This window comes from Pseudochaenichthys georgianus, chromosome 17, assembly GCF_902827115.2.
Source record: "Pseudochaenichthys georgianus chromosome 17, fPseGeo1.2, whole genome shotgun sequence".
In the NCBI taxonomy this organism is placed as follows: Eukaryota; Metazoa; Chordata; class Actinopteri; order Perciformes; family Channichthyidae; genus Pseudochaenichthys; species Pseudochaenichthys georgianus.
This window is the reverse complement of record NC_047519.1, coordinates 3,917,989-3,939,910: the sequence shown is the minus strand read 5'-3', so window position 1 is coordinate 3,939,910 and position 21,922 is coordinate 3,917,989. Positions and strand designations below refer to the sequence as shown.

Sequence of the window (21,922 nt, the reverse complement as noted above, 5' to 3'; positions counted from 1 at the left end):
CTTATAAAGTAATTCAGTTTACTTATTTGAAAAAGTGTTTAAACTTTTTCAAATCCTGCAGGATTTTGGGCTGAGGGCTCTGTTATTTACCAGAACTACAAAGGAGCCTTTGTTTAACACTTAGCACACATAACCATGTGAATGCATTTTAGAATGAATCTGAGAGGAGAGCGTTGTTCACAGCTCGGAGACAAAGGCTTCCTGTGATAGGAGGTGCTCAGAGACATTCCTCAATATGGAACGGTCACAGCCCAAATGTGGCTGTACTTCAACGTCAACTTTGGTACTTGTAATGTAAGGCGGGATGTTATTTATGTTTGAAACCAGTATGAATGATAGTTGGTAAGTCTAACCATGGACAAGGTCTCAAATAGAAACTCACTACAAGCACCACATCTGCGTTGAGTTCTTGTAACCTTTTACTAACATTGCCCTTGTCAAATAAACTGATAGATAGAGAAAAATATCACTGATAATATCAATAAAAATACTTTTTTAAACATAAAACGTGTTACGCAATGGTCTATGTTAGCAAGTCACTCGGAATCCAAATGATGCTTAGTTCAATTGAAAAGGTGGTGAAAAGTGCCGCTTTGTTATTATGTCATGCATAATGTCTCTTTTTGTGTCCCATATTTACTTAAGAGGATTAGGGCCAATTAAAACAAATTCAGAATTCATCTGCTTTATTCAAACTCTTTAAAATGTTCCTTTCATCCCCCAAGTATTATAATTATTGAAAAAAAGAAAAAATGTGGAACTCAAATAATGATGTCTTTCACGCATGTTGCTTATCCTCAGCATATTTAGCCCTGTTGGCGAGATCAATGTATTGATATGTTATGTGTAAAAACATAACGTACAGTATATATATATATTCACGGTGTAAATATGCCATGATTGGTTTAATACAGGTGATGTTCTGAATGTTCCATCCAGGACTCTGACCATAGTGGCTCGTCGGAACAATGTCATCTGTCTCTGTTTCAGCTCCTGAAGTTCCTGCCTTACCCCTAATCATGGTGGAGTACTACCAAGTGTTAGGAGTACGGAGAGAATCCTCTGCAGATGACATAAAGAAAGCGTGAGTCGATAAGTTTCAAATGCTATTTTTCATCTGTGATGTTGCTAATACAGTGTGCTACGATGGCCCAACTCATTTCTATCAAGAAGAATGTACTGCAGTTCCAAAAACTATGCAAATACAAATGTTCTAAAACACATGCAGATGAAGAAACGTCTTCACCGACTTGACAACACGTGTGTGGCGTTTAATCAAAACGCTTCTGCGTTTGTTTTTGCTGCTCTTCAATCTTCCCTGAGCATTCCTCACACTGAGTGAGAACGCACACATGACTCTTGATGGTCATTGAGTAAATGTTTGTCGTATTTCTAGATTTTCTATAGTAAAAACATTCATCACAGCACATAGTATTGACAATATGTTTGAGTGATATTAGAAACTTAATGTAATTATTCGATTACAATGTTTCACATCCCATATCAACAGTAATAACCAAATGACACTGCAGATGGGCGACACTAGTGCTGTTTCAAGTCCGGTTAAAACCGCAACGTCGGGAACCGGTACTTGGACTCTCGCAAAAAACTAGCACTTACGTATATTCTCCTTTTTGTTCTAAACCATCTAAAAACCTCCCTGAAGGCAGGAGAGACTGAAAAGAGTCAAGGGAAGCTTATAAAAGTAACAGCATTTAATTACACAAAAGATGCGGTGGTGTACAAATGAAATTGCAAAAGGAGGGCGCTCTCCTCATCTCCCCAGCCCAGGTCAGCCGAGGTCAGCCGGTAGAAGAGATCAATTCTTGGCTTGCTCTTCCTGTTGTCATCTGAGGTCTTCTCCTATTGGTCGGCGTCATCGGGGGGCGGGTCCAATGCAATTCCTGCCTCTTTCTGTTGCTAAATTACATCATTCTGGTGTCTGTGGTTATTAAACATTCCCTGCTAAACGTTATTCAGCGGGAATACATGAGTGCTAACCCCAGTGTGCTCAGTGTACAACATCACATGTCATTTCACCTTCGATTCACGGTTTAAAAACGTAGCATTTCGCCACATGCTAATGCTAACCGGAAGTGAATAATTTTCAGAATAAAAGTATTAAGTTAATAGTTTGAACTTCCGTTTTTTTCAGAATAAAACTGATTTAAATTAAATAGTGTATTGAATTCAAATTACGCCATATCAACATTGATTTTTATTTCTAACAGTATGTATGTACATCACTATGTATGTAGTATGTACTGTATAATGTACACATGTAGAGTTGTAGAAAATGTACAGACAGTACAGTACACTCTGACTGTACAGTCACTACAGTCATTTGTCATTTGTAGACTAAGTGGCAAAAAGTGTTACATTTGTACTTTGTAGAGAAATGTAGACACAAGTTGGAAGGGAGCGCAATAAACCTGACGAGTTTGAATTTGAGTTGATTATGAGTTTATTTTCAATTGATAATTAGCTCACAATAAGTTCACTCACACAACTTGACACAAGCCATGGATTCAGGTCCGGACTTATAAGTCCGGACCTGAACCTGAACCTCTGGACTTGAGTCCGAACCTGAATGTGAGTCCAGGTACGCAGCACGAGGCGACACACAGGATAATGTGTCATGATGTCTAGCTAAAGGCACAGACAACACAGTATTTAGTGTTTTCAGTGGAGCTTTATTAAGCTGTTGTTATCTTCTCTTGGTTTTGGTGTAGTTACAGAAAGCTGGCCTTGAAGTGGCACCCTGACAAAAACCCAGAGAACAAGGACGAGGCAGAGAAGAAGTTCAAGGAGCTGTCAGAGGCGTACGAGGTGCTCTCAGACGGTTTGTACCTCAGCGCTGAACAGATACCTGATCACATGCACTTCCTCTCCCTCCTCATCTACTCTTCATGTGTCGGACTGTTTTCTACTTTAACACTTTTCATTTCCCCTTCCAGTCAACAAGAGGAGCCTTTATGATCGCTATGGCAAAGAGGGGCTGACGGGGAACAATGGAGGAAGAGGTTAAACATCAATCTATCCTTTCCTATGTGTGGAAACAACTGGGGAGCTTAAGTTTTATTTATATATATTTTTTAAATTTGATAAATGTTATACAATGTGCCAGAGGTGTGGACTCGAGTCACATGACTTGGACTCGAGTCACATGACTTGGACTCGAGTCACATGACTTGGACTCGAGTCACCAATTTGATGACTTGAGACTCGACTTGACAAAATCACAAAACACTTGCGACTCGACTTGAACACCAATGACTCGGGACTTGACTTGGACTTGAGCCTCTGACTTGAGGGTGACTTGATCATTAATTCAGAGGTCTCCAACACGCCGATCGCGAGCTGCCGCTAGAAGAGCAGCCCCCGTCGGTGAGAGCAGAATCTCCAGCCGCTCCTACTCTGCTGAGAATCCTTGCAGGCAGGGGCGGGACTTTATTTAGCTGGGCCACCATGCGGCCAATCATATGTCGAGGACACACTAGGATCATACCATTATGTGAAAGAAGGGTCGGGGGGCACAGCAGGTATAGGAGCTCCAGCTATAGAGAGCGAGACGGATTTAAATGCAATGTGCGCGTCGGAATAAAGTCAAGAAATGAGCGCGAAAACCGAAAAAAGAAGCAGCATCTTGCTGCTTTTCAATGATACTGGAGAAAGCAAAGCTGAGTGCAGGATTTGTAAAAATTAAAATAACCTTTTTTGGTTACCTTTATTTTGGTAACCACTCAGGATTTATTGTCAGAGATGGGAGAAGTTCAGATCTTGTACTTGAGTAAAAGTACCAGAGTGTAGGAATACTCGGTTACAATAAAAAGTTCTGCATTCAAAATGTTACGAGTAAAAGTAGAAAAGTATTGGCATCAACATATAGTTAAAGTACCACCTGCAGAGGGATCTAGATGCAGGTGTTCTCTTCCCCATAGAGACCGCCTGGCTGCACATTATCCCTGGCATAAAGATAGATTCTGGGTCCCTCACAAACATGTGTGCACAGTGGAAATAAAATATTCTGGTCACCTCAACATCAGGGATCTTATACATTAACTCCTTCTGAATCAACCGTCACGGTAGCCTTACCTTACGGATCCCTCTAAAAATAGGAAAACAACACGTTACTTTACCAGCAGAGAGAAATGGATTATTCAATTATGAATGTGACTAATAAAGAGCTGTTTAATTATTAAGTATATTCTGTTTGATCGATGTCATTACATTTGGTGAAAAGCACATAATGACTTGTTTAAGAATCGTTTTGAACCTGCCCATCCTGACTTGAGACTTGACTCGGACTTGAGAGCAAAGACCTTTGAGACTTGACTCGGACTTGAGAGCAGAGACTTGAGACTTGACTCGGACTTGAGAGCAGAGACTTGAGACTTGACTCGGACTTGAGAGCAAAGACTTGAGACTTGACTCGGACTTGAGAGCAGAGACTTGAGACTTGACTCGGACTTTGAGAGCAAATACTTGAGACTTGACTCGGACTTGAGAGCAAAGACTTGAGACTTGACTCGGACTTGAGAGCAAAGACTCTGAGAGCAGAGACTTGAGACTTGACTCGGACTTGAGAGCAAAGACTTGAGACTTGACTCGGACTTGAGAGCAAATACTTGAGACTTGACTCGGACTTGAGAGCAAAGACTTGAGACTTGACTCGGACTTGAGAGCAAAGACTTTAGACTTGACTCGGACTTGAGAGCAAAGACTTGAGACTTGACTCGGACTTGAGAGCAGAGACTTGAGACTTGACTCGGACTTGAGAGCAGAGACTTGAGACTTGACTCGGACTTGAGAGCAGAGACTTGAGACTTGACTCGGACTTGAGAGCAGAGACTTGAGACTTGACTCGGACTTGAGAGCAAAGACTTGAGACTTGACTCGGGACTTGAGAGCAAAGACTTGAGACTTGACTCGGACTTGAGAGCAAAGACTTGAGACTTGACTCGGACTTGAGAGCAGAGACTTGAGACTTGACTCGGACTTGAGAGCAAAGACTTGAGACTTGACTCGGACTTGAGAGCAAATACTTGAGACTTGACTCGGACTTGAGAGCAAAGACTTGAGACTTGACTCGGACTTGAGAGCAGAGACTTGAGACTTGACTCGGACTTGAGAGCAAATACTTGAGACTTGACTCGGACTTGAGAGCAAAGACTTGAGACTTGACTCGGACTTGAGAGCAGAGACTTGAGACTTGACTCGGACTTGAGAGCAAAGACTTGAGACTTGACTCGGACTTGAGAGCAAAGACTTGAGACTTGACTCAGACTTGAGAGCAGAGACTTGAGACTTGACTCGGACTTGCAAAACAATGACTTGGTCCCACCTCTGCAATGTGCACATTTTAACTTGAACTTTTTACGTTTATATAAATATTATTTTCTATTTTGTTTACCTTATTATTATTATTATTATTTGACTGGTCATACTTTAAATTCTTATTTTTATAAAATGATATTTATTTAAACTTATCTTCCTATTGCAAATTCTCACTCCAACTCATTTGTGTTTATAATTTCATTCTATTTTTAAATGTATTTCTATTTGATTGAAACATTTAGCACAGTCTCAAACCCATTGTTCCCTAGATGAATATTGAATATGATTCTGATTCAGATCAAAAAGCATGACATTTGACTAAAGTATGAGTCATTTCCAGGTACAGCTGAAAACCTTCATGGATCTGAAGATATTAGTGACCATGAAATGTTTATTGCTTGCCCTTCAACATTTTCTTGCCAACGGCCAAACTACACATTTGTTACCTACTTCTTCAAAGCTCAGTGTGTTCACTGGAAATCAGCTTTTGAAGCACTTTAAAAAAAAACTTTTTCTTATTTATTTTAAGACATGATTTGGTTACAGGGGCAAACGTAACAAGATGAGATACAGTTCAAACAAAAAACATGAAATGACTAAATAACAATTCACAAATCAGAAGAAAAAGAAACTGATTAACAATAATGGATTGGATGGGTCCGAATGCTGCAAATAAATGCTGACCTGGCACTATTGAACGCATTTTGTAATGTTTTCGTCTCGTTCTGTTCGTACTGCTTACATCAGTTTGTATTGACATGTTTCAGGAGGGCATTTCCACAACGGAAATCATTTCCAAGAACCGTTCACATTCCGAAACCCAGACGACGTCTTCAGAGAATTCTTTGGAGGCAGAGACCCGTTCGCTGACTTCTTTGGTAAGTCCCATTATTACATCTCCACTTTCTCCAGAAGTTTGACCTAATTGCAGATCAGAACATGTTCAGCATTCATCAGAATCTTCCTCATCCCCTGCATCGGTTGTGATTGATCTACAATGGAGACCCTTGGTCATGACAGAACACATAGAATGACCAGTTAAGGTGTTATTTCTGTGGATTTCTACTTAATTCCCTGAAAGTACAGCAAACTCTTCAATTTGATTACTGTTTATATTCAGAAGTTTTCTACTGAGAATTTCATTCAAACATCGACGATGGCTTGATTTATGCTCTGGAAGTGTGTTTGAAAATGTGCACATACTGTATAAAGGAAGTGCCTCAACTTTATATTAAATAACACTTCAGAAAATATTTGAATACTAAAAGTAATTGTCTAATGAAAGTAATCGGTAGGGGAAATTAAATGGTGATATCTATCGAAGAGGTGCAGTGATGTTATTTTCTGAGGCGACCCAGAAATTAGCATTGGAAGAGATCCCTCGACGAAAAGCAATGGGATTTCTGAAAAAAAGATCTGTTGAAAACACATGTTCGTGATACTTAGACGTTTTGTTTGCCAGGATAATCTCCACATATTAACAACAATTTATCATTTGGGCTATATACAAGCTACATCACGATCACATGACTGCACGCCGTCCCCACTAAACTAAAGGCGGCTAATGTCAGACGTGATGACATTTGTCTCATTCAGTCACTTGTTAGCTGTTTTTATGACAGCATCACATCGAAGCTTCAGACTTTCACCAGTGGGGTATTTACTGACCTATGTTATATTGTAGAAATAAATGTGAAAATCTCTTCAGCTTGTGTAAACCACCAATCTAATTTCAGGCTTCTAACCCTAAAAACCTTTGAATGAAGTGCTGAAATGCACTTCCTTCTGTAACCCTCTCTCTCCTGCTGCTTCTTGTCTCTCAGGTGCAGATCCGTTTAGTGAGGATCCGTTCTTCAGCGGTGGTCGGCGGCACCACAGTCAGCGACATCGCAGCCGGACAGGTGGCTCGTTCTTCGGGGGCTTTGTTGGTTTTCCTCCCTTTGGTGCTGGCTTCTCACCTTTTGACCCAGGTAGGACCTGTACCAATGACTCAAACACAGACAGCCCCTGTTATTGTCCCCTGCCTCATGACACTTTCCCTCTCCTGTTTCTCTCAGGCTTCGGTTCTTTCGGCTCTATGAGCCCCATGGGTCATATGGCTCCCATGGGTCACATGACAACCATGGGCAGCCTGGGAGGTGGAGGCTTCACCTCGTTTTCCTCCAGTTCCTTCGGAGGAGGGGGAGGAGGAGGAGGAGGCATGGGAAACTTCCGCTCTGTGTCTTCCTCCACGAAGATCATCAACGGCAGGAAGATCACCACTAAGAGGTAACCATGACACCTGCTGGGACTCTGGACTGACAACATGAAGAGAGAATAAAAATAGATTTTACCAAAGATACAAAAAATAATTATATATTTTTTTAAAGGATCAAATCTACACTGAACAAAAATATAAACGCAACACTTTTGTTTTTGCTCCCATTTTTCATGAGATGAACTCAAAGATCTAAAACATTTTCTATATTCACAAAATAAACATTTCTCTCAAATATTGTTCACAAATCTGAAAGAATCTGTGATAGTGAGCACTTCTCCTTTGCCGAGATAATCCATCCCACCTCACAGGTGTGGCCTATCAAGATGCTGATTAGACAGAATGATTATTGCACAGGTGTGCCTTAGGCTGGCCACAATAAAAGGCCACTCTGAAACGTGCAGTTTTGCTATATTGGGGGGGGTCCGAAAACCAGTCAGTATCTGGTGTGACCACCATTTGCCTCACGCAGTGCAACACATCTCCTTCGCATAGAGTTGATCAGGTTGGTGATTGTGGCCTGTGGAATGTTGGTCCACTCCTCTTCAATAGCTGTGCGAAGTTGCTGGATATTGGCAGGAACTGGAACACGCTGTCGTACACGCCGATCCAGAGCATCCCAAACATGCTCAATGGGTGACATGTCCGGTGAGTATGCTGGCCATGCAAGAACTGGGATGTTTTCAGCCTCCAGGAATCGTGTACAGATCCTTGCAACATGGGGCCGTGCATTATCATGCTGCAACATGAGGTGATGGTCGTGGATGAATGGCACAACAATGGGCCTCAGGATCTCGTCACGGTATCTCTGTGCATTCACAATGCCATCAATAAAATGCACCTGTGTTCGTCGTCCATAACATACGCCTGCCCATACCATAACCCCACCACCACCATGGGCCACTCGATTCACAACATTGACATCAGAAAACCGCTCACCCACACGACGCCACACACGCTGTCTGCCATCTGCCCTGAACAGTGAAAACCGGGATTCATCCGTGAAGAGAACACCTCTCCAACGTGCCAGACGCCATCGAATGTGAGCAGTTGCCCACTCAAGGTGGTTACGACGACGAACCGGAGTCAGGTGGAGACCCCGATGAGGACGACGAGCATGCAGATGAGCTTCCCTGAGACGGTTTCTGACAGTTTGTGCAGAAATTCTTTGGTTATGCAAACCGATTGTTGCAGCAGCTGTCCGAGTGGCTGGTCTCAGACCATCTTGGAGGTGAACATGCTGGATGTGGAGGTCCTGGGCTGGTGTGGTTACACGTGGTCTGCGGTTGTGAGGCCGGTTGAATGTACTGCCAAATTCTCTGAAACGCCTTTGAAGACGGCTTATGGTAGATAAATCAACATTCAATTCACGGGCAACAGCTCTGGTGGACATTCCTGCTGTCAGCATGCCAATTGCACGCTCCCTCAAAACTTGCGACATCTGTGGCATTGTGCTGTGTGATAAAACTCAACATTTTAGAGTGGCCTTTTATTGTGGCCAGCCTAAGGCACACCTGTGCAATAACCATGCTGTCTAATCAGCATCTTAATATGCCACACCTGTGAGGTGATGGATTATCTCGGCAAAGGAGAAGTGCTCACTATCACAGATTTTTTCAGATTTGTGAACAATATTTGAGAGAAATGGTTATTTTGTGTATATAGAAAATGTTATAGATCTTTGAGTTCATCTCATGAAAAATGGGAGCAAAAACAAAAGTGTTGCATTTATATTTTTGTTCAGTCTATTATGCAAGTCTACATTTAAAAATGCTGCCATCAGTGCAGCACTGGTCCACAGACGTTGAGCAGGTAGTGAGGTGACAGACCTAAATAAAGTCTATCCAGTATTGCAGTAATAATGACTAAACTGAAAACGAGCATATTGATCTAGTAAAAAATCTATAGAATAGAAATAGAGAAGATAATCATCATCCTAATGTGGAATCAACCTGAACGCTACTAAAAAATAAAGCTCTCCCTCGATGCAACTGGCTTTAAAAGGGTTAGCCTAATCAATGTGGATCGACGAAACAATAAGCTTATTATTTTGTCGATCCATCCACCGCATTGATTAGGCTGATTGTTGAATAATATGAGAAGGACAGGAAAAGGTTACACAGGTGGCACAAATAACTGAAAATGCATCAAAACAGGCACAGAAAGAAACCCTTTAACACAACACACAACGCAACACAAAGCATGTTCAGGAGAATATTTAGTCATTATTAAAAGGCTAACACTGTGACGCCACTTCCTCCACTTCACTCGGTCATGCAATTACTAAAAGGATCTGGAGGTCATAACTGAGGGGATAAATCCCACCTCTGTCCCTGTCTGTTTATAGTCTGACGGTACATCTGTACTGTCTGATAGAAGGTGAAAAGGTCACATGTGTTGGGGGTCTGGGATGGTTAGACTAGAGAAGTGGGGGGGGCAGCCGTGTACAGCTGTTAGGGTTAGCATCTTTCTGCTGCTGCTGACATGATCTAATGAAGCACTTAAGTACATTGTTCTGGTGTCAGTACTTGACTCCACTCTTGACATTTACTTGTTCTCCTTACATTTAACACAAATACCTGTACCTTCTACTTCCTACATTTTCAAAACAGGCTTGTTCATTATCATTAATTAGCATATACAGACAATGGCTACAAAGTCGCTCGGCCTATTTGTGCAATGCTGGAGTTGTTCTGGGTGTTATTGAGGATGTGTGAACTAGGAAGTGTCCATATTGTCCCCCTGTGGGCTGATCTTTATGCATTTTGGTTCGATTTTAATAATTTTGGGGACTCAAATTTGTTATCCTAAAAATGTCAGAAATAAAATTGACATCCTCCATAACATCCAAAACAACTCCACATTTGTCTAAATCAGCAAAGCCAATTTTTAGCTACTGTCTGCCTATGCTAATTAATGCAACTTATACCATCTGTGCAAATTGCCTAGTGAGTTAGTTTCCTAGTTAGCATCCGGCAGTTTCTATGTGCTGGGGACCAGAGTTGGGTGTAACGCGTTACTGTAATAATATTACATAATAATATCACACTACAGTTACTAACATTGCCCCGACACGCGTTACTTCGTTACTTTCTAAAATCAGTCATAATCAAACCTCAACAAACACCTGCAAAGAACACATGCTAGGTGAAGCTAACGCACATAGCTGTTGTTTATTTATATCACACACACACACACACACACACACACACACACACACACACACACACACACACACACACACGTAGTTCTTCTTCTCTGTTTTCCGGTTGTTGCTTGTTTTGAATGACGAATACACACTACCGCTGCCTGCTGGTAAGGAGAGTTATTGCCACTCACGCATGCGCAGTTCGTACGTGCTCGGCTGAAGTCTGGCTCCAGTGCAACACATGGCCAACACGCAGGAGAACACGCTGACGCAACAGCGTGAGCAGAGATAGACTGCGCAAAATATACAGATAGCAGGAGACAGAGGACAGCCACGGTCAGATAGCAGGAGACAGAGGACAGCCACGGTCAGATAGCAGGAGACAGAGGACAGCCACGGTCAGATAGCAGGAGACAGAGGACAGCCATGGTCAGATAGGAAAACATGCAGGATCTGGATCAGTCTTATGCGACAATGGAAACTGAACTAAAGAGAACATTTGAAACTTTAGCAGTCTGCGTGATCTGCCTGTAGGGAGGGGCGGGCCGGCCCTGCGAGTAAAGTAACGAATTACTTTATGTAGATAGTAACGAAGTAGTGTAATATATTACTTTTTTTTAAAGTAATATGTAATATATTACTTTTTTTTAGTAACGACCCCATCTCTGCTGGGGACCCTACTATACATTTATTTCATAAAACGTTGTGGTACTCAACTTTTGCGGGTTCACACTGCTGGAAAGTAGGCTAAAAGTATATTTCAAAGCCCAAAGTTATTTACTTTCACTTGAGGAAAGAAGTTCCTGAATCAGAATTCCTTTATTTGTCTCGCAACGGGGAAAATGATTAATTAAAAAGATTAGACTGGCATAATATATTAAAAAAGTAGGCACACGTTATCAATAAACACTAAGTAAAATGACAGTATACCATGGAGAAAAGAAAAGTTTAAGTATAGTTTATTTTTCAAACGACCGTTGAAGAAGCTGGTACTGTTTACAGATTGAAAACAAATGGAGCGTGAATTGCAACCAGGGAATATCTGAAGTGTTAAGTTGCACATCAGGGTGTTCCAGTCTGTGTGTTAGTCAGCACTCTCACCAGAGTGTACCTCGTACTCTTCTTGCAGAATTATAGAGAACGGTCAGGAGCGGGTGGAGGTGGAGGAGGACGGCCAGCTGCGGTCACTCACCGTGAACGGGAAGGAGCAACTGCTGCGACTGGAACACAAGTGAAGAGGAGGAGGAGGAGGAAGAGGAGGAGGAGTGTTACCTCAGCACAAACACACCAACAAACTTGAGCTTGACGCAGAAGGAGGGAAAGAAGCAACAAACCGATGTAATAATAGTCTCTACTGTTGTTTGGATGTACATACTTAGGTTTATGCCCCCCCCCCCCGCTGACTCTCCGATGATTCCGATTGGAGGATTTGGACGCAGACCTTTCTATGCATTTCGTTCATGTGTTTCTGAATTGGAGCAGTGTTCATTCTTTGGCTCAGGGTGGTGTTATTGTTTCTGTGTTTGGGACCACAGTGTTATTCTGATGTATGATGACCAGCCCCCCCCATCGCCCCGCCTCCACGTTACTTTCTATATGCACTCCACTATGTTCAGAAAACAAGGCATGACTTTGCTTCTCCATCTGAAAATAGAAAATAAAATTTGATTTTAAAAAGAGGGTTAAAACGACTGAACCCCCCCCCCCCCCCCCTCTCTGTTTACTGCTAGTCTAACCTCTTCTTAGTAATAATTCTTTTTTATTAAAAAAAAATGCTGGTAGGATGAGTTATGCAATTTTATATGTTCTAATACCAATGTGTTTTCTGTTTATTTAATTATGCATGTACACCTGTCAATGTTGAGTCTTAATGTCAAAGCTGCATTATGATGCACAAATAATGGAAGGCATTCTATAAATGATATATGGATATAGAAGGAATTTTGTGTACTTTGTAAAACCAATAAATCTGAATTTCATCCTGTTTTCAGGATGCTCAAACATGGCTGCTCCCTCTATGCTCAGTTAGATAAGTCACATGTTTGCAGATTCTTAGGAATGTGACTTAAATAACTTCTTGGTAAAAACAATAGACTCATTTGACAAAGAGACAATCGGACTAGCTCTGTGCACTGTACAGTCAAACCTGTGGGACTCGCAATCTGATGTTTGTTTGCAAAATTGTATTTGGGGGGGGGTTTGTTATGCTACTAGCCAGACGACATTAGTGCATGCAGCCAAAGCATGCGGGCACAAGCTTTACACTGTTAGATTGAAAACTAACGACAGATGACCTCAATCTGAGTGTTGTGACACAGTGTACTGAGGTGAAGGCAGTGGCGACTGGTCATTAGGGGCAGGTGGGGCACTTCCCCACCTAGTGTCAGCAGAAAGTATTACAAATAATGATTACAAAAAAAATAAATTAAAAAATATATTAAATATATTTTAAGATCATGTTTAATCATCTGATTCGTCTGTACATTGCTGTTTTAGTCTGTGCCCATTGAGCTGTTTAGAGCCATGTGGGACAAAACCCGATCCTGCCCCTCCCTCTTACTGTCAAAGAAGTCAATGGTGACTGTAAAAACTACACTGCGCATGCTCAGAGTATTTTCCTATTTAATGTGTGTGGCAAAAAAATAATGACCATAGGGGCAAAGTGCTGCCATCCCCACCATACGTCATCTCACATCATTCAGAGCTGATTGGCTGTAAGTACGTGTGCCGCGAAAAGTGTGGTGTGTGAAGAGGAGCCGAGAGAGCTGCAGTGAGGCGTCCTAGAACCCGGAAGTAAACTGCGCATGGCTTCCCTCGACCTAAAAGCAATGAGATTTCTCCATGGGATTTTAGAAAATAGCTCCAAATAAGATCTGTGGGAAACGTAGCTGTTAGATAAATGTACGTTTTGTTCAGCCGGTTAATATCCACATGTCTACCCTACTTTTATAATTTTCCAATCATAAATCTATTGATTAGATTAGATTTATGATGGACTTTTGAAACTACAAGAAGATAAGGAGGACTTTTACAAAAAAGTAATAGAGATTTTTGTCCAGAAGGATAGGCAAATGGACTTCATCTTCAAGTCAAGGTAAAACCACCATTTTATTGAAAATGGGATCTTACTAAGAGAGAACAATTCAATATTGAAATGATCAAATTACATGTTGTGGGTATCCTTCTGTTGAACTGTCTGTTTAAAATTAATTGAAGCATCAGACAAAAAATGCTTTTGAAAATAATATTATATTTTGATTTAGGTCAAAATATAATATTTGTAAACCTGAAGAGTCAGTGCCAGTGCCTCACCAGCCATGAACCTCTCTGCAGAAGCTTATAGACATCTAAGTTGGTTGTGCCCCACCACTTGTGTACATATAGAAACGCCACTGGGTGAAGGGTAAGTTCAGTCAGGTGCACTTCCTTTACAGTCATTCTCTTTCTCCTCAGCTCATTATGGGTTCCACTTTCTTAAGGGGTTCTTTCCAGATTGGTGGGGTTTGCTTCTTCCTGAAACATGTACCTACTTCTAGCTTGCTAAGTTCCCTTATTTTTATAATTCAAAAATCAATTGCACGTATTGCTGAGGAAATATTGACCTAGGCTCTGACCTTTGACCCAGTTTATCACTGCACAGTGCACTTGCAGAGCACAGGCCTGAAGAGAAGCTTTGTTTTGCATTTAGGGACTTCTGGTCGTGCATCTATTCAGGGACGTGTTACCCTTTGGCACATATATATTAACAAGGAGTCGTAGTGCTTTGTTGTGTCTTTTCATGCAGAATGCTGATTATGTTCTCAGAGCTAAACACGTCGGATGGGGAGAGAACTTCAGAATTGGTCAGGCAGGAGCTGTGTGACTTGGTTGCTGCAGCAAATGTCTTTGTCAATTCTCTGGCTGGAGCAGCTCTCCTGTGTTCTCCTTGTGTTCCGAGTCCTTGCTCGAAAAGTTTCGTCATAGTTACATAAAATATGTGTGATCAGATCAATGTTAAACAATAATTAAAAGGGAAATACTTTTTTGAAACAATATATGAACCAGCAAATGCACACATTAAAACATGAGTTAAACTGAAACAGAGCCTATAGCCTAAACATGTATCTGAAATCCTGGGGGCTGTAAATTGCTTTTATTTGATGTTGTTGTTTTTTTAAAGTTCAGTAGGTGAACAGCTGATTTGATAAATAATACTATGGATGCTCTGAATGCATATTGGGCATATTACTTCTTCTTACACTAATCTATCTGTAGAGTGCTGATGGAGATCAGATCACAGTAAGTGTCCAACAGAGTGCTCGGGGGTGCTAAACTGGGACGGAGAGATACTCTGGGAGGAGACACATTATCTAATGGAAGCTTCCATATTCCTACATTCAAAATCAAGTGCACACACATACAGTAATGCTGCTCATTTGCTTTGACATTTTATTTTCTGATTTATAATTGTTAAGAGCTTAATATGGACTCATTCTCTTATACATTTATACTATGGCAAACATTTAAAGTCTCCAAATGGAAATACACTTTTTAAAATGGTCAATTTGTATTCATAAGCTGAAGAAATGACAAGTAAACTCATTGCTTTGGATTTACATTTCTCTGTGTGGAGGCCTGAGGTTGGATTGACACCTCCAGAGGACAGGAGGCGGGGCCTGGGGGGCGGGGCCTAGGGGGCAGCTGAGCTGGACTGAGCAGCCTGTGTGGAGCTGTGGGAGCTGCCATGGAAACAGAAGAGCTCTTTTATTAACTAAACATTCTAAATCGATACAGTGCACATGTCTGTTCTCAAACACGATACATCCTCTTTAAAAAGTTGAAACAACACAGAAAACATCCTGTAATCTCTATTTATAGGATCTGTAACATCAGGAATGAAGATCCCATTCCCAGAGGACCGCTCAGATACTCATAATCAACTGATTGGTTTGTTTTGTTCTTAACATTTATTTTTCTTTCAGTGAGTTAGATTGCTTCGCAGGCAGCGCGAGAGTTTCTGTGGAATCAAGCTGTTGGTGCGGAGCTGCCCTTGGTGCTGAACGCCTCAATCCAATTACCCCTCCTCCCTCATCCTCTCCCTCTCCCTCTCTCATCCCTTTATTCCTCTCTTCCTCGCGGCCGGTCGGTGTCTCTCCGGTCTCTGCTGTGTTTCCCTCATGGCGCGCAGTTTTGCGGACACTCTCACCGGGACATTTCCTCTCTGAAATTGACTCTTTCCCCCCCCCCCAAACAAATGTGGATGTCCAGCGGCCTGCGTGCTCTCGGGAGGCTTCACGGATCAGCAGCCGGAGGGCAGGCGCAGCGGCTGGGGTAACGGCCGGGTGCTATGGTGACACCTGGAGCGGCAAGAGTTCTCCCAGATACCAGCGCGTTTTACACAGGTGGGGTTTTCTTTGACTTTACACACATTTCAAATGTTAACACAAATAGTGTTAGCAGTTTGCTTTTATTCAGGACGTAAATTGTAGTAAAACGATTATAATTGTAGTTCTGCTCACTTTCTATGTACTTTGTATTTCTGCCGTGGGCTCAGGCGCTTAATGAGAGGTTAATCCTGAGTCCCTTAATCTCTTCACCGCTAAGTGGAAGCTCTCACTTCGGACTCTTATTCTCAATGTGCAGGATCTAACTTGTCTCTGCATTTGGTCTGGTTTCATGGAAAAGAAAGTTAAAACAATTAATCTATGTCATTTTTATACACAATTATGTATGACAATTAAGTATATCATGGTTTATATCATAGGCTTATGTATGATCATCTCAGACGTCATGGTACAGACATGACTGTGTCATTTCTTTAGAGGTGAGGTTTGGATGAGGTGATTCAGCAGCTTGGGTCCTCACGTCGCCGTGTCCTGTGAGTGTCCTGGGAGTGTCCTGTGAGTGTCCTGTGAGTGTCCTGTGAGTGTCCTGTGAGTGTCCTATGAGTGTCCTGGGAGTGTCCTGTGAGTGTCCTGTGAGTGTCCTGGGAGTGTCCTGTGAGTGTCCTGTGAGTGTCCCGTGAGTGTCCTGTGAGTGTCCCGGGAGGAGATAGACAGTCTATAATTAACTAAGGCAGACTTGAGCCAGGGGAGACGAAGCCTAATGCCGCTGCTGGGATTTAGTGGAACTCCATTACACAATCAGATAAAGGTCCTGCAGTCACAGGACTTCTAATGGCAGCGTAAGCCCTTGGGCCAATAGGAGGACGGCTGTGTGCAGTTTAGATTCCGTTTGTTACCATTGGTATTCATTACATAAGAACATCTGGTCTCTTTAAGATGCTTAGTTAGGGGATATCATTAAAACACCAACTGGGGTTTACAAGATACTGGAGACACTAAACTGTATTATGTCAACACATTACTCATCACTTGTTAGTTGAAAGCCATACTATTAAGTTTAACCTTTTATTTTATATTTAAACTTAATATTAAATATGTCTGTGCATGTTTCTGTGTGTGTGTGTGTGTGTGTGTGTGTGTGTGTGTGTGTGTGTGTGTGTGTGTGTGTGTGTGTGTGTGTGTGTGTGTGTGTGTGTGTGTGTGTGTGTGTGTGTGTGTGTGTGTGTGTGTGTGTGTCTGTGCGTGTCTGTGCGTGTGTGTGTGTGTCTGTGCGTGTGTGTGTGTGTGTGTGTGTGTGTGTGTGTGTGTGTGTGTGTGTGTCTGTGTCTGTGTGTGTGCGTGTCTGTGCGTGTCTGTGTGTGTGTCTGTGCGTGTCTGTGTGCGTGTCTGTGTGTGTGTCTGTGTGTGTGTGTCTGTGCGTGTCTGTGTGTGTGTGTGTGTGTGTGTGTGTGTGTGTGTGTGTGTGTGTGTGTGTGTGTGTCTGTGCGTGTATGTCCAACATAAAGACGTGGCATCCATTTCACTGCGGTAAACGCAGCCTCACATGCAGGCTGGGAACTTAGCACACTGACAAAGATATTTAGTACATTAGTCCCGTCCTCTTTCAGCATCCAGTGGGACAGATGGACCTGCAGACATGAGCTGCTGGGCACCTGTTGAGCCTGCACGCATCCAGCACTGCTCAGGTCTCTGCATACTGTGAAGCGTGTCCCATGCACTCCTCCAGAGGCTGCCAAGGTGCACCTGCTCCCCCGTGAGACTATACTCACACACTGGTGGCCATCAGGAGCCAACATGGGGTTATGAATCTTGCCCATGGACACATTGACATTTAGACGGCAGGGGGGTTGAACCACCAACCTTGTTGAAGGACCACTATCCAGCTTCAGAGCCACAGACACCCCCCAGCATGCTAATAGTTGCCTTACATGTTGTGTTCACTGAGAGGACTCCAGACGTGATTTAGTACATGTATATCAACTTGTTTTACGGCCATGTAGAAACTGAGAAACAGCTGAGACCAAATAACTGAGTAACTATCAGAGAAAGAGAAACGATGATGGACATTTAGAATTCATCAGGGACTAGTCAGAATATGTCTGTCTTATGTCCACTTTTAAATTCTAACATGCTGTTTCATAAAACTTAAAAAGATAAAACATAAAAAAGATAGTGAGAGGTGAAACTCACAGTATGAATATTTAAATATTGTTATGTATTAATATAAAAATAACTGACTGTGTTCTGACTTGTTTTGCAGCCATGGATCTAACCCGGAGTTAGGAGTAGAGTCTGAACTCGACGGACCCCCACCTTCCTCTAACTGAGCCTCACAAGCTCCAGACTCTCTCACACACACACACACACACACACACACACACACACACACACACACTAAACAGTAAGACACACACAGAGGCAACATGTCAGACAAGTTGAACTCCAGCACCCCTAAGGTCACCCCGCGGCCCCCCTCAGGCCCGATGCTCCCCCCTGAGCCCATCGACATCATCCGCATCAAGGCGCGGTGTCGGAGGGTCCGGCTGAACGTCGGGGGGCTCACACACGAGGTCCTGTGGAGGACTCTGGACCGGCTGCCCAGGACCCGGCTGGGCCGCCTCAGAGATTGCAACACCCACGAGTCCCTGCTGGAGATCTGCGACGACTACAGCCTGACCGAGAACGAGTACTTCTTCGACCGGCACCCGGTGGCCTTCTCCTCCATCCTCAACTTCTACAGGACGGGGAAGCTGCACATGATGGAGGAGATGTGCGCCCTGTCCTTCGGCCAGGAGCTGGACTACTGGGGGATCGACGAGATCTACCTGGAGTCCTGCTGCCAGGCGCGCTACCACCAGAAGAAGGAGCAGATGAATGAGGAGCTGCGGCGGGAGGCCGACACGCTGCGGGAGAAGGAGGGGGAGGTGGAGGAGCTGGGCTGCTGCGGGGACAAGAGGCAGAAGCTGTGGGACCTGCTGGAGAAACCCAGCTCCTCTCTGGCTGCCAAGGTAACACGCTGCACACACACACACACACTCACACACACACACACACACACACACACACTGCACACTCACACACACACACACACACACACACACACACACACACACACACACACACACACACACACACACACACACACTGCACACACACACACACACATGCTGCACACACACACACACACACACACACACACACACACACACACACACACACACACACTAAAGGGAAGATGGTCCAGGATTGAAAGCATTTTCTGATTTCACACACAGAGCAAAGTCACGGTCAGTTCCGGTCAGCGTGTTGAAGTTCTACTGATACACTTCTAACAGGAAGCTTTACACACTGGGGGTGTGGACATTGGAAGATGTAGGTCAATGTTTAGATCCAGCCAAATAAGATGAGTTCAACGTAAAATACATTAAATAAATGAATAGCATCAACACATGAAAGAGCTACTCCCTTTGGGGGGGGCTGCGCTCCACATCAGGGCGGCACCTGGACGTCTCTGTCCGCGGCACAGCTCTTAACCTTTCTTTTGTCATGTATTCCCTTTACATTCTAACATGCTATTCCCTAGAACTTAGTATTGTTAAAAAAAGGGGGAGTGCGAGATGAAAAGACCATTATGATGATTTAGATACTATTATGTGTTAATAAATAATACAAATAAGGTTGGATAAATATAACATTTGATCAATTTAACCAGAAATAATTGTGTAAAAACAGCTTCCTGTCCCCTGAAACAGTGACAGTTTATTCTGTTGGATGAAGTATTCGTACTGGAAAATGAAAATATTTCTCATGTTAATCAGTCTCTTAGGAATCCCTTATCTTTGTCATAGTTATGTTTTTAATAGCCTACTACCTGAGGTTAAAGGGGCAACATGTATTCACTTAACTTCTTATGGTTGATGTGTTAAAGCTGCAAACACAGTATTTTATTATCTTACCGTTATTGCCATTGTTCTCTTTGAATTATCAAGTGTGTATGAATACATAATATTATAAATAACCTACAGTATAGAATGTGTACCACCCCCGAGATTTACTGCTTGAACTGTTTCAAAAATAATTATTTAATAATATAACATCTCAATCTTTATTTATTTTATAGCACATTTAAAACAACCTTCAGTTGACCAAAGTGCTGTAATGAAATGGTAATAATAGCACTTCAAAATGGTGCATAATGAAAACTATTACTTTTAATTATTTGAATATTATAACCAAGTACAACTATGTAGGTAGAAGTATGACTATGTAGGCATTTTGCCAATTACTTAACCCCCCCCCCACCAATTTGGGTCCTAACAACTGTGATTGAATCTTATGTCAAATGTTGGAATCAGCGCATATTCAATCATCCCCATCCAGAGGATAGTTGTGAGCGTGAGTCGAAGGCATCGCGTCAAACTTTGAGGTAGACATGAAAATGAAAATGGCCAAAAACAACTAAAACGATCACACTTCATTCAAAATGGCCAACGTCCTGTTTGTCTTAGATAACGGCATCAATAAACTTTTTTTGAAGTCTACCTGTCTAAGTCCAACCCTATCTATGAATATACACATATAATAATCTATTCAACAATAATACCTTAGTAATATTGTTGATATAAAAACCTCCTTTCTCATTGCATCTTAATCTCAAGGTGGAGTTTATGGTTCAGTTTTGGAGTCTAGAAATATGTATGACGAATCAAAGATATGCAGACCTGAGGAAAGTTGGGGAGAATAGATGGTGCGATGCAACATGACCGCATGGACAATTTCTCTCTGTTTGTATTGTTACAATTATTGGCCAAGACTCAATTAGGCTTCAGTATTGTAAGACAAACAAACCAAAGTTGTATTTGTGCTGAAAGTGTGAGTTTTATTTGTTTAGGGTTTGAGATATCTGTCTCTGGATGACTACGAGAAGAAGTCTGCTATAGTATTAAACCGTTCATCTTAAATTGAAATCGTATGAACACATTGTCAAAACAAAACATTGTTTTTCTGTAAGTTAGTATATTGACTCGCCACCTTTTTTGCGTGCTTTTTGCCATGCCAGTAGAGTATACAATACATGGCATCCATCCCCCTCATATGAGGCTGTATGACAGGGCAGTGTCGTGGACATACTGTAGGTGTGTGTACACAATCCAAGCATTACATATGAAATCCTGCACGTGTGTGTGTGTGTGTGTGTGTGTGTGTGTGTGTGTGTGTGTGTGTGTGTGTGTGTGTGTGTGTGTGTGTGTGTGTGTGTGTGTGTGTGTGTGTGTGTGTGTGTGTGTGTGTGTGTGTGTGTGTGTGTGTGTGTGTGTGTGTGTGTGTGTGTGTGTGTGTGTGTGTGTGCTAAGCTGTGTGTAGCAGTACACACTGCAGGCTTAAACATAATGATACCGTTTGTTAACCATAGTGAGCTACTCGTACTGCCTGCAGCAGAGCAGAGAGGAAGCTCCTGAAAACAGAACCGAGCAGAGCGTCCCTCCATCACTAATCATTTGTCCCGCTGCTGTCAGATGACAGCAGCGGGACAAATGAAAAACATTTACCTGTTCACATTACTGAGACTAAGGGATTCAATACTGTGTTCACCGGAATACCTTTGAGACACCGAAATAAGAAGGAGGAGAGGAGACTGAAGTGGGAAAGGAGAGAGGAGATGAGATGAAAAGAGGAGAGGAGAGGAAAAGAGGATAGAGGGAAGAAAGCAGGGAAGGAGAGGAGATAAGATGAAAACTGCAGGAGAAAGGAAGAAACAAGGGGAGAGAAGAGGGATAATCTTATTGGGTGATGGTTTGAATGTATCAACATGAGTTTGTGGAAAGGCAAGGAAGGTTTGAGGGGTGGGGGAGCGGGGGG

The 21,922-nt window shown here is 42.5% G+C and overlaps 2 protein-coding genes across 2 annotated transcripts in view; both read left to right on the top strand.

Annotated features, from left to right (window-relative positions):
* LOC117463013 (dnaJ homolog subfamily B member 6-like) overlaps positions 1 to 12,747 on the top strand; it is a 14,213-nt gene extending 1,466 nt beyond the window's left edge. The window contains exons 2-8 of the mRNA XM_034105419.2: positions 991 to 1,084; positions 2,733 to 2,842; positions 2,958 to 3,023; positions 6,105 to 6,215; positions 7,161 to 7,307; positions 7,395 to 7,605; positions 11,872 to 12,747. Of these exons, the coding sequence (XP_033961310.1) occupies positions 1,020 to 1,084; positions 2,733 to 2,842; positions 2,958 to 3,023; positions 6,105 to 6,215; positions 7,161 to 7,307; positions 7,395 to 7,605; positions 11,872 to 11,977 (816 nt within the window). The 5' untranslated portion in view covers positions 991 to 1,019 and the 3' untranslated portion in view covers positions 11,978 to 12,747. The remainder of the gene's footprint in view (positions 1 to 990; positions 1,085 to 2,732; positions 2,843 to 2,957; positions 3,024 to 6,104; positions 6,216 to 7,160; positions 7,308 to 7,394; positions 7,606 to 11,871) is intronic.
* A 5,742-nt stretch (positions 12,748 to 18,489) lies between these two features.
* Positions 18,490 to 21,922, top strand: part of kcnb2a (potassium voltage-gated channel subfamily B member 2a) — a 50,248-nt gene continuing 46,815 nt past the window's right edge. The window contains exon 1 of the mRNA XM_034105097.1: positions 18,490 to 19,074. Coding sequence (XP_033960988.1) covers positions 18,490 to 19,074 — 585 coding nt within the window. The remainder of the gene's footprint in view (positions 19,075 to 21,922) is intronic.